Source organism: Saccostrea echinata, unplaced genomic scaffold (assembly GCF_033153115.1).
Source record: "Saccostrea echinata isolate AGI-Se365-2 ecotype Australia unplaced genomic scaffold, CSIRO_AGI_Sech_v1 ptg000054l, whole genome shotgun sequence".
NCBI classification, from domain to species: domain Eukaryota; kingdom Metazoa; phylum Mollusca; class Bivalvia; order Ostreida; family Ostreidae; genus Saccostrea; species Saccostrea echinata.
Window position 1 is genome coordinate 54,781,463 of NW_026889803.1, and position 15,419 is coordinate 54,796,881.

The window sequence follows — 15,419 nt, forward strand, 5'->3', positions numbered from 1 at the left end:
TTTTCAATCTTCAATTCCATTTATTTATGTAGCAATATATCACTTGCATATGGGGTTTATGTCTCTCAGTTGATTCGATACGCAAGAGCATGCTCTACGAACGAACAATTTCTAAAACGAGACAAGCTATTGACAATCAAATTAATGAAACAATATCAGCAGTCTTCTTTAAAGTAAGCATTTTGCAAGGTCTATGGTCGATACAATGACCTTGTCAGCAAATACAATCTGTCTTTAAGTCACATGCTGACTGAAGTTTTTCATACTAATTCTAAGGCTATTATTTACAGTTTGAATTGTGTACGTATTTTTCCTTTTTTCAACACGGCGGGTGTGACCGGTCGCCAGGGGTTGCTCACCCCTCCATGGCACCTGATCCCACCACCGATGTTTTAGAGGTCCGTGTTTGCTCTGCTCCTGATTTGTTTGAATGGACTTTTGAGCTTGAATACTGTGCGTTATCTCCATATTTAATTACTGATATAGTCATTATTTTCTGAAAATTAAAAATAATATCCCTTTCTTGCAAAATCAAAGGATTTTGAATCATTTATCCCTTTTTCGAAATTGTTCTGAATAGGATCATTTTAACATTTTCATCGCTTATTAAGTGTTGTAAAGAGTACTGTAAAAATTCTAGAGCCAACTCTGAAATTCCTATTTATTACTGAACACAGACTCATAAATGCCCAAAGAAGCCAATACGATTAAAAATGACTGGACTTTTATCAAAGTTTACAAGGAATTACTTTAATTACTGTGGGATGTATGAGCACCGAATGTTTCCTTCCGACTGGCGATGAATTTTGGTGACAAATTATGTGTACAAAAATGATAGAACACAATAAAAGGAGTCACAAAACAGAATCAAGAAATCAATTTCGGTCATTGTGTGACCTATGACATGTTAACAGCATATATGTAAAGGAATGAAGAAATATGAAATGTCCATGAAAATAAACTGAAATATACATTTATTGCATGATCGTGAGGGAAATATGAAGATTTATTCAGCCAAGAAAAATCATATTCCTCGAGTGCTTCGCCCTCGGGGAATATGATTTTTCTTGGCTGAATAAATCTTCATATTTCCCAAACATTCATGCAATAATTTTTTGTATTATACCGAAACAAGCAAAAACTTTACACATAAACATAAACTTCAAATTCGACACCGCTCTTAAATTCAATTTCAATTTTAACGTAGTGTTATTGAAACAATTTACAGATTTGTGACGTGAACCAAGCTATTGCGACGTCAACTATTCTCGGGGGGTTTCGATCAATGAACGATAACTATTGCAGGAAAATGCACTAGGTCTCCGATGAGGTTGAATATGATGAAAAGTATGACGACGACAGGGAAATATGAAGTCTTATGGCCCTGTCACGTGATAATCTAGAACCAATCAGATAACGCGTTGTATAGAATAATTACAATGAGGTATAATAAATGTATATTATGAGACATATAGTCCTTCTCTGACTATGCCTCACGTGCTGTGTGATTAAGGCTGTGCTGAATTTAGAAAGTTTAATACATTTGCCAAAATATAAGAAAATTTTTTGTAACAATAGATTAAACCAAATTTCGGAAAAAGTTACTTTACAACATTTACATAAAGTTAAAAAAGTAAACACAATAATTTACCTTAATTTGGGCAGAAAAGTTATATTTTACACCGCAAAAGGATATGAACTGCTTGTTGCTTGTTTAGAATTCTTTCTTGACATGCATTTCTTACATTACAACCTAAAATTGAAAAATTTTTATAACGTAATAACAATTAATTGAGTACCTCGTTTAATCTCATTGATTGATTGTATGTTATTTTGCTTCCCATTCCAGAATTTTTTACTTACCGTCACCTTATACCGGTGAAGGGCTCCAAATTTAAACCTTTACTCGGCATTCGGGGCCATTAAGCAGTGGGGTTCTTTATCGTGCCAACACCAACCGTAACATAGCACTCCGATTTTCAAGGCCTCATCCGAAAGACCCGTGACTTTCACACCTAATGTCGGGCGTTTGGTGAAGGAGCAGTCACTACATATGTATTTGCCTTAGGTGCAGTGAATAGAATCGAACCCGAGCCTCCCGATCACGAAGCAAACGTCATACCCCTTGGCTACAATGACCGGTTAGTTTAATCCGATATGCTTCTTTAAATCACTAAATACTAGCATTGAAATGTAGACAAAAGCATTTTCTCTTTCAGGAAAAAATTATATATTTTGTGTATAATTATTTCAATTTATGTCGACAGGAAAAAGGGTATGACATGCATCGTGCAATGGCATTTCACCAAGAATCTATCATTTTGTAAAAGTAGGGTTGTAGGTTTATTCCAAATAAATTGTTAATTCTGTATCAAATCCAAACATGGATGACATGATATCATTAAAAGCTTTCTATAAGTCACGAAAAACAACACTGCTTGGCACATTGTCTAATACATTAAAATTCAAACCACCTTCCACTAAGGTAGTCCGATCCCCAGATTCTGAAAATCAACTGTTAAGTAGCTGAAAATGCTAAAAAAAAAAAAAGTCACTCAATTCAAAAAACTATTGTATATATTCATGTGTATCAAAAATTTTAAAAATATCGTGATTTATTTCAAACTTATTTAGACTTACGAAATGCGAAAATCGGATCACGTAGCAGGTCAAAATTTTGTAATTTACAATCAAGACACTAAAGAATGTCTGAAGTCATTTCTTCTGTGACACAGTAACAGAAAAAAATCAGAGCAGCCGTTAACCATACAGTTTTATGTTACATGTATACTCTAGAAAACTCCAGAAAATGCTGGAGGAAGTAGGAAATATGTCAAAAGCGGGCCATGCATATGTCGTGTACATGGTACAGCCGGTATCTGAATTATAGAGACTCTGTATAAGACGATAGTGATCTGTGAGAAACGGATTATATGTAAAAATCTTATCAAAAACATTGAAAAGTTAATAACGTCATGCTAAGAGTTACGCGTTTCACAATTGCTGATCTTGTGAGAGCACAGTTACGCAGTGAAAAGAATATAACATTGACAAACAGAATGATGGTGCTGGAACAATTGCTAGCAAAATAGATTTCAAGTGATAGAGAAACGTTTTTAATGATTGCACTGGTATTGGGCAATACTGTGTGAAATGTATAGGAAGAGTATTTTTGAGAACCTCCTGACGATATGTTTTTGGCGTTACAGTGATGTTGAGTTTGCTCCGTGGTTACAAAACGTGTTGATTTTAAAATTAAATAACATGAATTCTATTAAATCACATGGAATGAAACTTCACACTTAAACAAAATAGATATTTTACCTATGATAATGTGCTCATTTTCAATTTCTGGAAGATAGTATGACGAGTATTTGCATAGTCCGCGAACTTTCCGAACAACCCTCGTAAGTTTAACTTATAGTTAATTATAGAATATATTAGTTAGGGAAAATTATTAATTCTCAACTATATTTTCAGAAAAAGTATATTGTACATGTATAATCGCTGTTGTAGAGTAGGATTTCCCCCATGACCAGCTGTCCCTTGGAATCTGTACTCTAGAATAGACAAGTCTACTAGACTTCTTGATTGTAATTTTTGTGAAGTTTCATTGAGATTGTCTACTGCGAAAGCAACTGTGCTAAGAAAATGGAATTTAAGGGACACTTGTTACAATTTGTCACCTTTCCCCCTCACAACATAAAAATACAGGCATGATTTATTATTGTGAGGGGGGTTAACTCTTCATGAATCTCACCTTATAACTATTACCAGAGAAGGATCCCTTCCCCCGGAAAATTGAATCTGGTGTGGGGTTTCCGTAGGAGAAATCCTACTCTAGAATCATTTTTCCATGAAGAAATTCCTACTAAAGAGCCAGATTTTTTTTTTGCGGGGGGGGGGGGGCGGGGGGGGGGGGGGGGCGAGGGATTTTACAGTAAAAAATCGTTTCTAAGATTTCAAGAAATTTAAAATTTTAAACAAATTAAGATGCATGAAAAGAAAATTTGTTACACGAAAAATTTTCCGAGGCAAAAATTTAAAATATTCTTACATCTTTTATCATCCAATCCATATACTTCGTATGTTTTTAAATTTAACTAAACATCGTTATAATATTTATGAAGAAAACGAAGTGTGTTTGTTAAACACTCATTCCCTCGTATGACAGCTTATGGTGAAGGTAAAATTATTATTAAATGCACGTCAAACTCCAAGGTCAAGGTCAAGATATCAAAAATGTTAGTATCAAAAGAAAGATTTTTTTTTGTCACAAAGAGCAAGTTCTTGCGTTTCAATGTAATTAAACCCCGTATGCAGGTGATAATGGTATATTGCTGCATAAGTAAGGGAAGTTGACGATTTAAAATTTAAAGTCATCAAGTTTATCATAAAGTTATGTCAACTTTAACGATTTATGAAACAGATGTGTCAGATTCGTTGGCATCTGTGGCATCCAATTTCTCCAAAACACACTTGTTAACTGATTGAGAAATGGATCATAAAACACGAAATTGTATCTATCACTACATCTCTGTTCCTAGGAATATCATAATTCTCTCTCTCTCTCTCTCTCTCTCTCTCTCTCTCTCTCTCTCTCTGTGTGTGTGTGTGTTGATTTATAATTTCTTCTAAGATATCCAGAATAAATATAGGTCGTTTTTTGAAAACATAAAAAGTATTCATGTCTTAATATTCCAAGAATCTTGCTATTTTTGCAATAGGTGACCGCAGTCTAATTGCAAAACATTGAGATCAATGGTTCGATGGAATACTCTTCCAATTTGCAGTAGTGTGTAAACGTTAAATAAATGAATGAAAGTGTAGAAGTCATTGCGTTGCCTCCTGATATGTAATGATGATTGGACAGTCGTCTTCTGTTATTGATGTCACCTTCTGGAGTTATCACCGTGTTCATCTGGTTGGTATGATATATTTCTGTTTCGCTGCATAGTGGCAATTTAACTGCAAGAAACAAATCATAATATATTTATTCCCTACAAATCTGTAACGATATATCAGTTTATTTTTTTCTCAATTGTTCTGTAAGTCTCACATTGTATCGCATACTTTGTCCTTCTTGGGTTATCGCAGAATTTTCATTACACTTGAAAGCATATAGTTTCTTTTCACTGTAAGTAATGCATTCCATTTTTGTAACATCACAGTTTTTCAGGTCAAGAGATGAGGCATTTTCAATTCTATCACAAATTCTTGTAACCTAAACATAATATTGTACGTTTAATATTCCATTGTGTAAACCAAAAAATTGTATATGAACTATATTTACTCTGATTTTACGTGTGCATAAGTTATTAACTCAACGCTTTATCTAAAATGTACCTTTTCCAGTTTATGTTCACAGAACATCCCCATAAACCCGGTTGGACAATCACATATGATATCTGGTGCCTTCGCATCAGGACCAGTCTTATTACAGGTAAGCTGTCCACCATTGATACATGGACCTTTGTTTGGTAAGCTGTATTTCATACAATCAACACCTAACAATATAACGCCATCAATGTTATTATAGCTAGTGAACAAATTGCTATGTGGACCTATAGATATTGTCAATTAACTTACATCTCAATGATCTAACATCATCTGACTTCACATTACCAGGACAAGAGGAATGTGAATGATATTTTCCTTCATACACATTGTAAAAGGAGCATACACACTCTGGTTTAATAAAAACACCTGTATTGTCGCATTGTAAAGATTTGCTACCTGGAAAATATCATTTTGAATTTTAAGATATTGAAGAATTAAAAAAGCAATACATCTAGATTTTTTAAGAGATGCATTTTCTCTCAATTGAGGTTTTCTCCTCTGATATTAATTTTTCCTTGTATTTTTTTCTTTAGTTATGTTGTATATATATATATATATATATATATATATATATATATATATATATATATATATATATATATATATATATATATATATATATATATATATATATATATATATATATTTAAAGTTTAGATATTTACTTGAATTCCTTATTCGGCACATTTCCTTATTTCCACTCTTCAAAAAAAAGGGTATCTCTAAAAGAGATACAACTTTGAAAAACATACAAAACACAATGTTCATGATTTAGTCATGAAGCATAACTGAAAATTTTCAAATAATTGTGCATTTTGTGATAAAAGTGTGAGATTAAGTGTATCAGTAGAGTAATATATTATAAACATTTTTGGATATTGGGCCACTTCATTGGACAATCATAAACAATTTTTGCAGCCATTTTTCAAAATGGCCGTCATACGCCACATTTACAAGCATACTTCTGAAAAACTATAGTAGCTACTGTAATATAAAGTTTATAAATATATCTGTATATGTGCAGATAACTTTTAGCTCACCTGAGCTTAAGGCTCATTCAATATAATTTGTTTGTTAGCTTTCTTTGTTGTCGTCTTAGAATTTTCAATTTTTTATGTTCTGTTAAATTTCTGGTCCAATTAAACTTAAAACATGATACCATCCTTGAGTAAAGATTGTTTAATCCAGTGACACCTCCTCTATTCAAGGGGAGATAACTTAGCAATAAAAATAAACTTCTCAAAAAGCGTTGATTAATTTAAGTTTGTTCAAACCATGGCCCCTGGTAGCTATAGGGTGGACCACAATAGGGGATTCAAGTTTTGCAGTATGAATATCAAGAGGTAAACTTTCAAATTCTTCTTCTCAAGAACAACAAGACTTTGGTTTATGAAAAAGATATGCTACAATCCTTAGGTAGAACAGATTCAATTTTTTTTCTAATCATGGCCCCGAATTTTGGCCATAAGAAGGGATCAATGCTTAAATGGAAACATTGCCAATTTGTATGAATTCAAGTTTTTAAGTAACAAATTGCGGAATGGTCTAAAAACTGTGTAGATCAACAAATTGTTGACAGTGGAACTAAGATGGGACTGAAATATTTTAAATTGTTTTTTAAATCACATTTTATATAATACATGTACAATTACACAGGGAAAAAAAATTTAAGGCAACCTCCAGAACATGCAGCAATTTCATCCAGTCACCTTTCAAAAACAGATTTTACGACTACTGGGTCAGATGTCCTTTTTATATATGCATCCTTTGATTCTTGTTCAGTATGAGCTCATGAAATCATCGTCTCTGCCTTGTGTATATTAAGCTGTTAAGCCATTATCTTACACTGAATTGTCTACGGATATTTCCGTTTACCCATCAAGACAAGGAGCACACAGCGAATGTGACCGATCGACAAGGAATGCTTACTCCTCCATGACACTTGATCCCAACTCTAATGTTTTTAGAGGTCTGTGATTGCTGGTGCTCCGAATTTGTAATGTTCCATTGGACATTTGAGCTTGATTACTGTTAAAAATCTTCATATTTCATACTTCAGCAACGTGCTAATGAATGCTACTGAATGATATTCACTGAAACTGAAAATAAAATTCTGGAGTTCAAAGAGCCTTGCAAAAAAAGAAGGATCGACCCTTTTCCCATTTTAGTACAGTTAGACTGTTGTGTGCATTGACCTTCATTCTAAATCTACAGCTTCGATCATTTCCAGCTCTTATAGAGCTTGTAATCTGTTGTTGGATACCTGTTCATCTTAGCGACACATAAAAACACTTTAAAGGAAACCATGAAGAATGGGATACCAAGAGGGTGCTCTCTGTATTCCCATTGATCAGATACAAACACCAAAGAATGCATATATCAAGGATGACCAAAAACTGTTTTCCTTTCCAGTGAACAATCAGCTCTTCTCTAATGGGAGGTATCTGGACCAAAATTAATACAGGAGTTTTATGATGACCCCACAGAAAAAAATGTCATCAATTATCAATATCAAATTCCAAGTGTACCCAGCTTGTTTGTTACAGGTGTTTATCTCTTATTTGATCAATGACTAGCAATCCCTTTGAAAAAATTAAGCTATGGCCTCTTAGTTCTGGGTATTATGGCGCTTGCATTAAAGTCTGGAGAATTTGTGAAGAGAACTGGAAAAGAAAATGTCAAAGAACGTCTTTATTCGGTTCGGTCATATTTCTATTCATCGCAAAAAGCCCTAAAACACAAAATCCAACAATGAGCAAGAAGATAGTAGGGTTTGACTTCATTCAGATGTGACATGAATCTCCTCTCTAAATTGTCTTTCAAATAAAACAAGAAAATATCGAAGATTTTTTTCAGCATAATAATCAAGTTCGTCTCCATTCTTTGAAGGCTGCAATCTACATCTTAGAACCAAAAGTGATTTTCTTTTTTACATGTAGAATTTTCAATAGAGATATATAGCCCAAGGCTCAAGATCTTTCTTCGATCAAATTTCTAGCAAGTTCAAAGAGTCCCTCATTAGAGCTAGTTAAAAATGCATACATGTGTATTATATTTCCTTGATAAATGTAGCAAGAGCGAAGCGAAGCAGGCTGCTGCTGAATCTTTCTCCTTATAAATGACAATAAAATTGAATTGCAGATACATCTCTTGTCATTTGATGAAGGCAAAAAACTAAGAGCGCATGTAAAAAATGCAAACTCGTGTGAATGTGAGGGGCTTATTGTTTTGCTTAAAGTCCATGGACTTTAAAATATCACAACATTGTGAATATTGTAAGTGTGACCACTTGGGGCGTATAACTGGATAGAATAGACTGTTGCAATGGATTCTAATGATATTGATAACTGGATATGCTATTCATAATCTCTTTTTACTATTTAATTATATGTAAAAGGAACAGTTTATTAAATCAAATTAATTTAGGTGGAGGCAAATGTGATTTTGACTTTATCTTTGTTTCATCCTAGGAAACAGTGGCATAGTATGTAAGAAAGTGATGTCATATGCATATATTTTATTTAAAGCACTAAAAATTTTCTTACTTATAATACATATAGTAATTTTATTATCTTAAACCATGATCGTAGGTGAAATCTGTGAAAGAATTTAGTAAATGTAAACAATAGCGTAATTTCTGGAGGCCATTTTGTGAAATGGCTGCTATGGCCGCCAGAGCCTGATTCTGCGATGGACCAATATCCAGATTCCTTTATATTATAAAAATATTTGTGCCAAAAATGGTGCTTTTATCACAAAATGCACAATAGGTTACCTATGCCGCAGTACTAATTTACAATTTTGTCATACTTATTCTTACTTGAAAAAAAAATATCTGCAAGTTCTAAAAAACCTGATTTTTTATCTTTCCCTTTTTTTTCTTTTTTTTTTTTTTATCAGAAAGCACATTTCTTTGTTCATTTAAAGTACGAAAAGGAACGCGGTATTCAGAGAAAAAAACGGAACATATTTCTGTCGATAGGAATGATAAACTTTGTCTACTCCAGAAAAATGGAAACACTCACCGTGTGGCAGTGCGACTGTTTGTTTGTCCTGAATAATCATACACTGGCGAGGCTCATCTGAAATTATTAAATAAATTTAGCTTGAAATTTTTTAAGAGCAAGTTTTTTTTTTTTCAGAATAAAGAGTATATAATATATGTATAGAGGTTTCAATTTGAAGAGGAAAGAAAAAGAGTATGTTCCAGATATCAATTAAAAGTCGATAAATGAAATAATAACTAAAGGTATTTTATTCAATTATATGTCTTTAGGATGCAAATAGAACAAAGTTTTGTTCCTACTAACTTATTGTAAGTGTGGGAGACTCGAGTGATCTCCTTGTGATCGTACCTGGTTTTTCAAAGTCTTGCAGGGATGATAATGATGCAAAATATACAAATACAATGGACACTTGCCAGGTGTGTAAGGTATTCAATATGTACTCATTAGAGCTCCGTTCTAACACCGGAACCCCTGATCCAGTGGCGATGAAAATCACAATTTTGGGAGAGGCACCCTTCCTCATCATAATTATGTACTTAGTTCCTCTGCTTAATACCCAGGAGCAGGGGAGAAGATTTTCAAAGAATTAGTGCATTTTCACTATATAATCATTAGAGTCCCACTCTAACACCAGAACCCCTGATCCAGGGGCCATAAAATTCACAATAATTTTTTGAAGAGTTACCTGAGTATAATTCAACACTGTAAAGGATCCATAAAAGCATACAACAAACCCTTCCTCATCATATCTATGCATTTAGTTTGTTTGCTTAATACCCAGGAGCAGAGGAGAAGAATTTTTAAAGAAATAATGCATTTTTACAATATATTCAATAGAGCCCCGCCCTAGCACTATAACCCCTAAGCCTGGGGCCATGAATTTCACAATTTTGGTACAGGCGTCAATGCTTATTACAATCATGCCCACAGTTTGCTTGATGTTCAGAAGTAAAGAAGACGATTTTTAAAGATTGCATTAATTTTGGTTGTTTTAGCCCCACTCCTCGGACCCAAGGGGGTCAGGGACCATGAAAATCAACTTTAGTTCCCCTTTACTCATAGATGCTATATGCCAAAATTGGATAAAATTGGTTCAGTGGTTCCAGAGAAGCTGAAAATGTTCAAGTGTTAACGAACGACGATCGCCGACGGACAAAAATGAATAACAGTAGGTCACCTGAGTGACTCAGGTGACCTAAAAAGGAATATTTTACGCATGGAAGTGCCATTCAAAGACAAAAAATACATGTGCGGTTAAAAAAAACCTCCTTAGACAGTTAAACCCGTCTTTCTTAATAATACGTCGTAATTTTGAATATGTATTACATCAAATCAATTTAATTTAATACAATTACCTTTATTAGAAATTAAGAAACAGATCTCCGTGTAACACAAAGCTTTCTCTTTCGTGCTCATTTAAACTAAGTCATAAAAAAATGTTAGTGATGATAAATACTTTCTTGAAGCGACCTTTAAAATAAAAAGTAAGTAAAGAAACTTACCAGTTTGTTGCATGGAAAAGGATGAAATAAAAAATAGCAAGAAGTAAGGCGACACTTTCATTCTTAACATGATTTTTTGTCAAAGACAACAAGACTGCAATTAAGAACCTGCAAAGAAGATTTTGAGAGGTGTATCAACATTAAACTTAAACTTTTCAAATACTTCCTTAGCAACGTGATGCGTTAAAAACTGTTAGTGATTAAAAGAGTAGGGGAAAAAAACAAGAGGTCCATGGGCCAAAATGCTCACCTGAGTCACTTTGACCCTACTGCTCTGCAACAGGTTTTTTAAATCAATATACATGTATGCCTTTGTAAAATTTTGATTGTCTTTTGTGGCCCACCATTTACACAGAGGCAGTAATTTGAACAAAAAAGATTAATAGATCTACACTACCAGAGGATGCTTTCACATTAATATGATTCTTCATAATTTTGCTGTTTTTGTGAAGAGTTTAAATGTTTACCCTATATAATCCCTATTGTGGCCCTACCCCACCCTCAGGGCCATGATCTGAACAATTTAGATTCTTCACTACCTACGCAAGCTTCCAGGTAAGTTTCATTTTTCTGGCGCAATGGTTCTTCAGAAGAAAATTTTTAAATATTTTTCCTCTATTTTTCAATGCAAAACGTTTATCCCCTATTGTGACCCCACCCCATCCAAGGGACAGGATTTGAACAAATAAGAATCCAAACCAACTTAGGAAGCTTCCATATAATTTCAGCTTTTCTGGCACAATGGTTCTTCAGAAGAATATTTTTGAAGATTTTTCCTACATATTTCAATGTCAAATTTTGATCCCCGCCCTACATGTATCCACAGGGGCCATGATCTGAACAATTTAGAATCTACACTACCTAAGGAAGCTTCTGCGTAAGTTTCAGTTTTTCTGGCACAATGGTTCTTTAGAAGAAGATTTTTGAAGATTTTTCAAATATATTTCAATCTTAAATTTTTATCCCCCATCGTGGCCGCACCCTATCCCTAGGGGAAAGGATTTGAACAGTTAAGAATCTTAACTACCTTAGGGAGCTTTCATATAAGTTGCAGTTTCTCTGGCATGGTGGTTCTTGAGAAGAAGATTTTTTTTAAATGATCCAACCCTTTTTTCGCCTTTTCTTGATTATCTCCACCTGGAAGGGGGCTTAGCCCTTCATCTTTACAATTTAGAATTCCCTTTTCCCTTTACTTTGTATCAACTTTGGTTAAAATTGACCCAGTGGTTCTTGAGCAGAAGTTAAAAATGTTAAGTTTACAAACGGACGGACAGACAGCTAGACAGACGGACGGACGCCAGACAATGGGAGATCAGAAAAGCTCACTTGAGCTTTCAGCTCAAGTAAGCTAAAAATAAAAATAAAAATCTAAATTTTAGCACATTAAACCAACATACGCATTGATAGATAAAAATATTGGCATTCAGTCAAGTTGAAATACTACATGTTTACACCAAGTATTTTGCACTATTAATTATAAGTAATAGGGTATTCATCAATTTTTTACCACAACAGGAGGTCATATTGGGGCATTGTGTTTATGATCAAATATCAGAACAAAGTTTGCTTTATCATCAACTCCAAACATGAAAAAGTGTAATAGGTGTATATTCAATAACAAGCTTCATAATATGAGTTTGTTTTCGTTAAATTAAGAAATTTTAAGCTTTAGGTTTGACAACACATTATTAACAAATATGCGGATAAGTTAATCCGTCTTTTAACAGTGATCGAGCGCGTTTTGGTACATGATACACCGCTTAAAACAACTTTTTTTCATAAGAAATTTCTAGGTCTGTTTTCTTGCTATTCGCCTTAAAGTAAACATAATTACATTTGAAAATTCATTTGAATTATCAATGAATTTTTACTAAATGAAAATTTGAAAGAATAATATATGCATGTGCGAGGATTGATTTATTCAGACCCCGAGAACTCTCAGAAGCTTGAAATTTTGTAATAAATTCACTGTGTGCCTCTTGGTTGGACCTAAAAACAAATCCAAAATCGGCTTGTTCTTGTCTTTCTCTTTTACTTAATATCGTGTCAAGAAATTCTGTGTGGTCTAGCTTTTGGGTGAACTCAATAAAGCTAATCACTTATGTTTCCTATGATCGCATCCTCACAGCTTCAGCGGTCCTGAGTCCATTCTTGGCCCTGAAACCCTGACAAACTTCATTCGATGCCAAGAGGGAAGCGAGAAAATTAATGGCAGCAGTTTTGAGGGGTGAATCTGAAATTCTTCAGCTTTCTTCGCTAAAGTCTTTTAAAACTTCTTAACGAAAGTTAGGGAAAGATGTGAGCATGTGCGACATGGCCGTGACCTTTGACCTATAAATTTTAGTTCAATAGGAACCTTTAAGTCTTCTGTGATCTTTTTCTAGTGTTATGTATCAAGTTACTTTAATAACTTTCAAACCCCCCTCCCCTTCTCAGCAAATAGCGACTTGGAATATTTCTTAAAATTTATAAACAGACCTCGGATCGACACAAAATTTTAGGATACTGTTGTCAAGACTACATAGAAACTTTCTTAATCGAGTGAATGTCATCGCTTCGTTAACCTAGAAATCGTAACCTTTAACGACAAGAACAGAAACCTAGGCAGTGGTTAACATTTCTGAACAGATGAACAGAAAAAATATAATTTTTATCGGCAATTTCTTCATACGTCATTTATGGCTTTCAGTTTCATTGTTTTGCTTACCTGCCAGACAGTGCTCTTCCCTTTTGCTTGTGGAATTTATTTTAATTTTAACTAGAGTTATTCAGTGAATCTTGACAAAAATTTGTGATGTCCTAGCTGTTTTCTTTCTTGCACTTTATAATTGTATAACTACAATTTATGATGTTTTGAATCAATACAAAGCAAACAGATGCTTCTTTGGTTTTTACCGTTTTTTAATTCTGGATGCATCCATCCCGGCCAGTCTTGTCTCTACGTGCATTGCTTGTAAATTCCATTTCTTATTTCTATTTGTGAGTACATACATGTATATGCCCCCCCCCTCCACCCACACACATTAAAAATAGATTGAAAGATCTCTAATTGTTCTCATCAAGCAATAAATCTTAAACCTTTAACTTACGATCGATCCCTTAAAGACTCTGCTATTAATTACCCCGGAACACTCAAAGCAAGAGACTTACAGTAAAGTCAATACCAAAAAGTTTTCGAGGCTCTTGAGAGTTCTCGGGGTTAGTGATTCAGAGTAAACATATACTCGCAGGCCCGTAGCAACGGTTTCAAAGGGGTGGGGTGAGGAGAGGGTGGTCAACTTCCCAAAATATCTGACAAGCATTAAAAAAACATTTACTGACCAAAAAGGTGGGGAGGGGGCACTTCCCAAAATAATTTGACAAGCAAATTAAAAAAAAACCTAATTAACTGTCCAAATCTTGCAACAAAAATTGGGGGGGGGGGGGGCATTTACGAAAACCCATTTCCTAAATGTCGCCCGACCATGCAACGACCGACTTTTAACAAACTGTCGATGATCAGACGATGATCAAAGGTTGGTCTGATGGACTATTCAACGAGTGCATCATTTCATGGAATGGGCCACTGAATCAGAAAAATATAACTGGGCCCGGTGAACAAAAAATTGGTCGGCCGACGAAAAAAGACGTCAAAATCGGGCAAGACAACGGCCGATGATATGACTGTGGCGGGAAAAATCTTATTTTTGCCTTCGGCCGTCGGTCATTTTTGGCAATGTGACGGGTTTCATACTTCATGCTTATTTTTTATGCCCCCGCCGTAAAATGGCCGGGGCATATAGTGTTACCCTGTTCCGTCATTCTGTCATTCCGTCATTATTCAATTTCCGTTTCGTTGATCAGTAGAGCGCTAGCATTGACAATAGCTGTCCCCGGTAATTTTTTGTTCCAGAAAACGGAAAATTGTGAAAGGCAGTAATTTGGACGGATGATATATAGTCAATTGTTTGCCAATTAAATTCTCACTCATTTACTGCACATTTGTGTTAGGTCGTAATTGTGCTGAATTTTCAAAATCTATTTTCCGGAATGCATAAAAAAAATGTTTCCTGAAGGTTAAAAAAAAGTTCTGAACCATTCAGCCATTTTTAGCCAGTCGGTCGGGAGAGAGCAACCAGACGATTTTTTTTTAAAGATCGCCCGGCGCCTAAGTTTTAGAGGTCACTTCGAGGCCTAAAATAAGTACACCATATATATATATAAATGCCCCCCCCCCCCCCGCGTTCTACGGGCTTGAACTGAGCTAAACGCAGTGTGACGGAAATATATATATATATATATATATATATATATATATATATATATATATATATATATATATATATATATATATATATATATATATATATATATATATGTGATGCACTGCAATATACAAATTAGTATTAAAAAAGGAAAATAAATTCTTCCTTCAAAAGTACAAAATATAAAAATGCTTCTCCTATTGTGTATACCTGTGAGCAGCTTACCCATATCAGGAGCTGTATGCATAATAATGTGGGAAACCAATGAGGAAATCAAACACAACTGTTAAGTATTGCAGTTGTGTACACACAACAATCGTTGTGAA

At 34.3% G+C, this 15,419-nt stretch overlaps 1 protein-coding gene across 1 annotated transcript; it reads right to left on the bottom strand.

Annotated features, from left to right (window-relative positions):
* Window positions 1-4,418: 4,418 nt before the first annotated feature.
* On the bottom strand, window positions 4,419-14,650 carry LOC133172034 (uncharacterized). Its single transcript, XM_061306839.1, has 7 exons — window positions 14,638-14,650; window positions 9,366-9,422; window positions 5,590-5,736; window positions 5,347-5,507; window positions 5,074-5,224; window positions 4,846-4,968; window positions 4,419-4,486 (listed from the first exon to the last, which is right to left on the bottom strand). Exons 1-7 carry the CDS (start codon window positions 14,648-14,650, stop codon window positions 4,419-4,421), a joined length of 720 nt encoding a protein of 239 aa, XP_061162823.1.
* Window positions 14,651-15,419: the final 769 nt, after the last annotated feature.